Below are 8,864 nucleotides of genomic sequence, written 5' to 3' on the forward strand. Positions count from 1 at the left end.
GACTGCCGCCCAGCACGGGGAGACATGTGGCTGGTTCGGCTGCCCAGGGAGCAGCCCAGGAAGCGATGCCCCAGCCGAGACTGCAAAAAGTAAGCCGGGGGCGCACAACCTGCCCCGCAGCCACTTCGCGGCAGTGCTCCCCTTCACGCTTGGCTGTGGCGGCCCGGGGTATTCCGTCCCGGCCTCGACACGCAGCACCACAGGGAACGGAAGGGAAGGGGGGAGGGCTGTACCTGGAGCATCACAGGCCGGGGCGATGCCGGGAACGAGCTGGGTGGCCGCGGCCGCGGCGGGAACGAGCCGGGCGGCTGCGGCGGTGGCAGGAACACGCAGCCCTCCCCCCTTACCTTCCGTTCCCTGCGACGCTGCGGCGGTGGCAGGAACATGCTGGGCCGCGGCGGCCGCGGCGGCAATGAACTGGGCGGCGGCGGGAACGAGCCGGGCGGGGATCTTGGGGCTTCCCCGCATGGCTCCCCAGCCATGTGCGCCTGGGACGGGGCCAGCTCGGGAAAGGGACTTCCTGTCCGCCCTTCTCCCAGGGGGTGGGGCACCCGGGTGCAGGGCCAATGAGGAGCCCTGCAAGGGGGCAAGTCCCATGAGAGAGAGAGAGAGAGACAGAAGTGCAAGTGCAAGTGCCTCTGTCTCTGTGTGTGTCTCTCTCTCTCATGGGACTTGCCGGAGGGCCATGGGAGGGCCGCATTTACATAGAGCAGGGAGGGCTGTTCGAGGGCCGGATTAAACCGGGCCGTGGGCCGCAAATGGCCCGCGGGCCGGACTTTGGACATGCCTGCATTAAGAGAAGACAGAAGGCAATTCAGGCCTGAAAATTTTTTGGAAAGTATGAGAAAGAAACTCAAAAAGCCTCGCCTTGATTCTGTTTCGTATAAAGTGGGGTGAGAAATTCTGGCAGGCTCTCAAGACTCTGTTATACTACCTACAGCTATAAGGGATGTTCCTCAGATCCCTGCTGCTTCTATTTCTTACCTTGAAGACTGATATATTTGGGCAAAATCAAAAGAGAGGAAAGGATATGTCAGTGGCCAACATTTCTACCAGGTTTCCTGCTGCACTGCCCATCTCTTTCTCTCTTTTTTTTTAATAAATATTTTTGTTGAGTTTTATAAAGGTAATAAAGGGATATGGTCAAAAAGGATAAGACAACGGGAAACATACAAAAAGGTTAGACCAGGGGAAAGGGGTAACACAAAAGTGGGATTAATCCCAGAAAGTAACATCACTTCAGCAAGTTTACCAGTCCGGGTTTACATATTAAATCTTAATAATTACTCTATTATTAAACAACTTTCCATATAATCATGTAAATCACAAATTAGTCAATAGATCTCATTCATTTCACTANGGGCCGGACTTTGGACATGCCTGCCCTATACCATTTTGGACAAATGGCTGTCCAGTTTCTTCTTAAAAACTTCCAGTGTTGGCGCATTCACCGCTTCTGGAGGCAGGTTGTTCCACTGGTTAATTGTTCTAACTGTCAGGAAATTTCTCCTCAGTTCTAGGTTGCTTCTCTCCTTGATTAGTTTCCATCCATTGCTTCTTGTCCTGTCTTCGGGCGCCTTGGAGAATAGCTTGACTCCCTCTTCTTTGGGGCAGCCCCTGAGATACTGGAAGACTGCTATCATGTCCCCCCTCGTCCTTCTCTTCATTAAACTAGACATACCCAATTCCAGCAGCCGTTCCTTATATGTTTTAGCCTCCAGTCCCCTAATCATCTTTGTTGCTCTTCTCTGCACTCCTTCTAGAGTCTCAACATCTTTTTTGCATCCTGGTGACCAAAACTGGATGGGGTATTCCACCCTGCTTGGTATTTCGTAATGGGGGCTGTGTGTATCCTTGCAGATGTTCCATGGCTCAATTAGGTAACATCATCAGTGCTAGAAGGGGGGGGAGGAGGAAGAGGAGAAGAAGGAGAAGGAGACTATGGGGATCTTGGTGCTCTCTTAGATGGTTGTTTTCTTGCGTACATTTCATTACCCAACTACAGAACAACATCAGTGTTGGCAAACAAGCTCGGAGAGCACCAAGGACCCCACCCTTCTTTATTTCTCAGACTCGCCTCCCACCTCTTTTGTTCAGCAGCTTAAACCAGCAGACAAGCAATCCTTTTGCACATTTCTGCTCACAGCAACAACCCTGTGAAATAGGCTGAGCTGAGTTAGAGAAGGACCGAATAGAGCAGAACCTTTTACAAACCGAGTGCCCAAACTGCAACCAAAACCCCACTTATTTATCACCGGGGGGGGAAGTGTGGCCACTGGGTGGGCATGGCTACGGTGCTCACGGCAGACTGGGTGGGCATGGCCACCTCAGTGTTACTCGTGGTGGGGGCTGGGCAGGGTTGGGGGAGTTCCAGGGGTCTCTGGTGGGTGGGGCGGCCAGGAGAACCAGTTGTTAAATTATTTGAAACCCACCATGTGTCATTGGGTATGTTCGCTGCCTGGAGTTAGATATTAAAAAAAACTGGGATACAAATATAATTAGAATAATAATAACAATTTTTTACTTATTTTAATATTCTGAGTTGCTCAGAGTCAAGTACGTGAGATAGGCGGCTGTATGAACCTAATGACTGAATAAGTTATTTTTCTTCTGAAAATCCTATTAGCACAGGGGTGTCAAATTGCCGGCCCGCGGGCCGGACGCGTCACCTGGAAGCCACGCCCACCCCATTGCCGGCAATGGCAAAATCATCCCGATACGTTGTGCGACGTCATGTGACATCACAAGTTTGACATGTCTGTATTAGCAGATTATGCTTTAATATTAGGAAAAGTGAATATTTTGCTGAATCGTCATTGATGCATTTTGCTTGGAGGTCTTATTTTAGCAGCTAAATACAGGGGATTCTCTTCTCAGCTGCAGAAGCTGAATTACATCTTTGCCTGTTGCTTGGTGTCACTGAATATAGGCATTAGATCAGTATTTTCCAGCCAGTATGTGTGGACTTCATCTCCCAGAATTCCCCAGCCAGCACGTGCAGACTTCAACTCCCAGAATTCCCCAGCCACTATGTATGGACTTCAACTCCCAGAATTCCCCAGGCAGTATGTGTGGACTTCAACTCCCAGAATTCACCAGCCAGCAGGTGCGGACTTCAACTCAGAGAATTCCCTAGCCAATTTGTGTGAACTCCCAGAATTCCCACACCATCATCATACTGTCCGCACATCTTCAAAATTGCCCATGTTGATAAACAAGGCATTAGATCAGAGGTAGGCAATCTTGGCTCTTTTATGACTCGTGGACTTCAACTCCCAGAATTCCTGAGCCAGCATGGGGGAACTATGGCCCCCTCATGACTCGTGGACTTCAACTCCCAGAATTCCTGAGCCAGCATGGCTCAGCTTGGAAACCTCTCCCTTTCCCCTCAGCATGGCTGGCTCAGGAATTCTGGGAATTGAAGTCCACGAGTCATAAAAGAGCCAAAGTTGCCTAACCCTGCATTAGACTAAGGATTGCTTTGATATTTTGCAGGAACCCTTCCCTTCCCAAAGGAACATTTTCTCATCTCTCCCAGCTGGCTTATCTTCTCTGACATTTCTTCTTCCAGCTGGTGTCTGCTGAGGGATCCCATTCGGACGCCGGGTCCATCTGTGCCGAGAGTCAGCCGGAATTGCCATCCTCCCTAGAGCGAACTGGCGGCATCGGAGATTCCAGGCCTCCCTCATTTCAGTAAGTGAAGTCGCAATGCGAGGCTTTGGGTTGGAGCAGAAAGTTAAGATAGTCCTCGACTTACGACAACAATTGAGCACCCAAGTTTCTGTCGCTCAGTGAGACAGTCGTTAAGCGATTTTGGTCCCATTTTACCACCTTTTTTTTGCCAAAGTTGTTAAATGAATAACTTCGGTTGTTAAGTTAGTAAAACGGTTGTTAAGTGAATCTGGCTCCCCCGTGGACTTTGCTTGTCAGAAGGTCACCAAAGGGGATCACGTGACCCAGGGGGACGCTGCAACCGTCGTAAATACGAGTCCGTTACCAAGCGTCTGAATTTTGATCACCTGACCGTGGGGATGCTGCGACAGTTGTAAGTGTGAAAAATGGCCATACGTCGCTTTTTTCAGTGCCGTTGTTAACGTCAGTCACTAAACGAACTGTTGTATGTCAAGGACTACTGTATTATGTTTTAGATCCTTAACACTTTGAGCCTGGAATTATTGGATGTTTTTGCAGGGACAGTTCCCTAGGTTTGGTGGCATAAAATAAGATAAACTTTGTTGTCATTTTTTTATTATTATTGTGGGCGCACTGGCACATATTAAAAATGAAAATCTGTTGCCTGCTCTCAAAAGTGTACACATACAAAACACACTTAGAAACACGCTATAAACAACACAATGTATATACTTATACCCTGGCGCATAAATACATATACATTGATCTGTATAGATTCATTACCAACCCAAAAGGCTTTCCTTTTTGGGGACCAAACCTGACACCAGATTTTAAATATACTGATGTTAATTTGTGCTTTGTGTTGGAAAGCTTGCAGCTCAGAGCTAACTGACAAGCTTTGGGTGGTTAGGAAAAAGCATCAGTAACTTAGGCCAGGGATAGGCAACCTCGGCTCTTTTATGACTCGTGGACTTCAACTCCCAGAATTCCTGAGCCAGCCATGCTGAGGGGAAAGGGAGAGGTTTCCAAGCTGAACCATGCCGGCTCAGGAATTCTGGGAGTTGAAGTCCATGAGTCATGAAGGGGCCAAAGTTGTCTACCCCTGACTTAGGCCTTTTATTAAAAAGGCTCTCTGGCGCAGAAATGGGAGGTCCTTTTGCTTAAAGACCTGGGAGTAAAATCTGTTGGACAGTTGTTGTACCAGTGGCCTTAAAGGTAGTCCTGGACTTACAACCACTTGTTTAGTGACCGTTTCAAGTTACAAGGGCCCAGAAAAAAGTGTCTTAACGGCCGTTTTTCGTGCTTAACAACCATTGCAGCGTCCCTGTGGTCACGTGATCCGAATTCAGAGGCTTGGCAACTGGCATGTATTTAACGACGGTTGTAATGTCCCAGGGTCATGTGATCATCTTTTGCGGCCTTCTGACCAGCAATGTCAAGGGGGAAACCAGATTCACTTCACAACCATGTTACTAATTTAAGAACTGCAGTGATTCATTTAACCAATGTCAATGAGCGAAACTCACTCAACAAATTTCTCGCTTAGCAACATAAATATTGGGCTCAGTTCTGGTCGTACGTTGAGGACTATCTGTACAGTAAATCCTTTGGGGAAAGTCTGTCATCCGTGTCTGTCTTCTGTGATCCAGTGCACTTAGATCAGGGGTAGGAAACCTTGGCTCTTTTATGACTCGTGGACTTCAACTCCCAGAATTCCTGAGCCAGCATGGGGGAACTATGGCCCCTTCATGACTTGTGGACTTCAACTCCCAGAATTCCTGAGCCAGCATGGCTCAGCTTGGAAACCTCTCCCTTTCCCCTCAGCGTGGCTGGCTCAGGAATTCTGGGAGTTGAAGTCCGCGAGTCATAAAAGAGCCCAGGTTGCCTATCTCTGACTGAGATTGTTTGGCAAAATGCTGAAGTGAGGCCAACACAAATACAACTACACCTGTGCAATGCCCTTTTCCTCTTACAGGATGTTCATAAGCACAGATGGTTCTTGATGTATGGAATGACCCAAGTAAAAAATATAGCATATACAGGTAGTCCTTGACTTACAACCACAATTGAGCCCAAAATTTCTGTTCCTAAGTGAGACAGTTGTTAAAGTGAATTTTGTTAATTCCAGATTCACTTAACAAACATGTTACTAGTTTAACAACTGCAGTGATTCATTTACCAACCATAGCAAAAAAGGTCATTAAAATGGGGCGAAACTCACTTAATAACTGTCTCAGCAACAGAAATTTTGGGGCTCAATTGTGTTGTAAGTTGAGAACTAAGTATTTCGATCTGTTTAACATGAGAGTGAGGAAGATGGGAGTGTGGTTCCCTGCTGTGCCACCTGAAGGGGGTGTGATCCAGAGAGGCAACTTTGCTGTGTGGTTGAGTTGGCCACCGGGACCTCAGGATGGCAACTTGCATAGAACAGAGCCTCCCAATTGTTGGGGTGTGCTAGCGTGCTTCCCCGAAATTAAGACCAGGTCTTATATTAATTTTTGCTCCAAAAGACGCATTAGAGCTTATTTTCCGGTTAGGTCTTATTTTTGGGGAAATACAACACTAAATGCATCTGTCTGGCTGACAATCTTAACTGGGGTGGGGGCTTATATTACGAGCATCCTGAAAAAAAAATCGTGTTAGGGCTTATTTTCCGATTCGGTCTTAATTTCAGGGAAATACGGTACCACCTGAAATATATGTTTTTGCCTTGCAGCCCAAATAGTGGGGGAAGCCGAGAGAACCTGGATAATGAGACAGAGACTGACTCCGTTGTGTCGGTCCAGAGGGAACGGCCACGCAGGAAGGAGGGTCCTGAGCATGGTGAGGATTCCCCCCTCCCCCTTTGAAATCAAACCCGTGGCTGTGTTCGCACAACATGTTTCCTTGCGTTAAGTCCTAATTTACTCAGTTCATCCCCTGAGGCTGGATTCCCCCCAAACTGATAAGCTAAAATGCAATTAGTGAGTTTGGGAACTGGGTGAATTTAGCCTTTGAGTTGTTTTTTTTTGTTACCGTTTTATATTCTGTATTTCATACTGATATATTGTCTGTGTTTTAGCCATTTATTTGATTTTTGTTGTCGTCGTCGTTATATATTACCCAGGGTTGCGTTCTTTGATTTGGACGGCCTTGTCAATCCAATAAATATTAGAATAGAAGTAGAAATGGAATATGTTTTCAGCCCGGCTAAAAAGAGATGGGCCTTTTCCTGTGTCTCCAGGGCAGCCATGCAGGGTCAGAAAAATGCGCGCTTGAGTTCAGCAGGCAGTGCCAGGTGACCTGTGGTGACTTTGGGCCACGCACACCCTCTGAGCTTCATCTACTCATGGCGTGCTTATTTTGGAATTAAAATAGAGAGGGCTCCCCCATCCTCAACTGGCCACATGCAGGGGGCTAGGACAGGGATGGCTCAGCATGGCTGGCTCAGGAATTCTGAGAGTTGAAGTCCACAAGTCATAAAAGAGCCAAGGTTGCCTACCCCTGGTCTAGGACAGGGGTCCTCAAACTTGGCCCTTTTATGACTTGTGGACTTCAACTCCCAGAATTCCGCAGCCAGGTACACTGGCTGAGGAATTCCGGGAGTTGAAGTCCACAAGTCATAAAGGAGCCAAGGTTCCCCACCCCTGGTCTAGGACAGGGGTCTTGAAACTTGGCCCTTTTATGACTTGTGGACTTTCAACTCACAGAATTCCTCAGCCAGGCACGCCTGGCTGAGGAATTCTGGGAGTTGAAGTCCACAAGTCATAAAAGGGCCAAGTTTGAAGATCCCCGGTCTAGGATAATTCGCTGTGGCTGACTCGCACCAACTGTCTCGCCCTGGCCAACTCATCCCGCCCGACTTCTTGTGGGGCAATTCAACATGGGCCTTGTGTTGCTTCAGGTTTGAACCTTCTCAGATTAGTAGTCATTGAGGCTGGGGTGAGCTGCAATTCTACTTGTCCCTCTCTGGAGTTATCCCTCATTGAATGGTTCTGTGGCTGAGTTGGCCCTGGCTGTGGTGAGTCAGGTAACAGTGAGAAGGCTGGAGTGAGTTGGCCAGTGTCCCATCCCGACATGCAAGTGCCTAGCGCTCCCGAGAGAGAAGGTGGAGTAGAAAGAGTGAATAAGCGAAACGGGACGATGCATTGTAGACGGTACTTTTTCACAAAGAAAGAGACTCAGTCCCTGCTTCCTCCAGCCCCCAGGGTGAACGGCATGACCAAGGGGGACCGGCGGCGGGAACTCGGGGGTTATGAAAGCTCCTCCACCCTGATGAGTAGTGAACTGGAGACCACCAGCTTCTTCGATTCCGATGAGGATGATTCCACCAGCAGGTGAGGAGACAGTTAGAAGGTGAAATAACTCTTGTAAAGGATGCTTTAAGTTTCTTTTTCTTTCCGTTATTAAGTGACTTGTTGATGGAGGATCTTTTCTAATAAGGGTTGGGATTGCACGCGACATTCAGCTGATTTATCAAATAGGTTCCAGATGGCCAGATTTACTTGACATGCTAAAGCAGGGGTCCCCAACCCCAGGTCCGTGGACCGGTATCGGGCCGCGGCATGCCAGCAACCGGTCCGCATAAACAAGCAACAAAACAGGATGCAGACAACACACAAAACCACGCACTGTCCGGTCCACGGGAAAACCTCTCTCCACGTAACTGGTCCCTGGTGCCCAAAAGGTTGGGGACCTCTGTGCTAAAACACAGATAGTCCTTGACTTACAACCATTCGTTTAGTGACTGTTTCAAGTTACAACGGCACTGAAAACAGTGACTTACGACCATTTTTCAGACTTATGACTGTTGCAGCATTCCCCATGGGCGTGTGATCCAAATCCAAATTGGGTATGTCTAGTTTAATGAAGAGAAGGACGAGGGGGGACATGATAGCAGTATTCCAATATCTCAGGGGTTGCCCCAAAGAAGAGGGAGTCAAGCTATTTTCCAAGGTGCCTGAAGGCAGGACAAGAAGCAACGGATGGAAACTAATCAAGGAGAGAAGCAACCTAGAACTAAGGAGAAACTTCCTGACAGTTAGAACAATTCACCAGTGGAACAACCTGCCTCCAGAAGCGGTGAATGCTCCAACACTGGAAGTTTTTAAGAAGAGACTGGACAGCCATTTGTCCGAAATGGTATAGGGTTTCCTGCCTGAGCAGGGGGTTGGACTCGATGACCTCCAAGGTCCCTTCCAACTTTATTATTATTATTATTATTATTATTATTATTATTATTATTATTATTA

At 47.8% G+C, this 8,864-nt stretch overlaps 1 protein-coding gene across 1 annotated transcript in view; it reads left to right on the forward strand.

The window, feature by feature from the left end:
- DVL3 (dishevelled segment polarity protein 3) overlaps positions 1-8,864 on the forward strand; it is a 62,680-nt gene that overhangs the window by 33,518 nt on the left and 20,298 nt on the right. The window contains exons 3-5 of the mRNA XM_029285745.1: positions 3,572-3,693; positions 6,350-6,456; positions 7,814-7,949. Coding sequence (XP_029141578.1) covers positions 3,572-3,693; positions 6,350-6,456; positions 7,814-7,949 — 365 coding nt within the window. The remainder of the gene's footprint in view (positions 1-3,571; positions 3,694-6,349; positions 6,457-7,813; positions 7,950-8,864) is intronic.

This window comes from Protobothrops mucrosquamatus, unplaced genomic scaffold, assembly GCF_001527695.2.
Source record: "Protobothrops mucrosquamatus isolate PMUCROS unplaced genomic scaffold, P.Mucros_1.0 scaffold2171, whole genome shotgun sequence".
NCBI classification, from domain to species: domain Eukaryota; kingdom Metazoa; phylum Chordata; class Lepidosauria; order Squamata; family Viperidae; genus Protobothrops; species Protobothrops mucrosquamatus.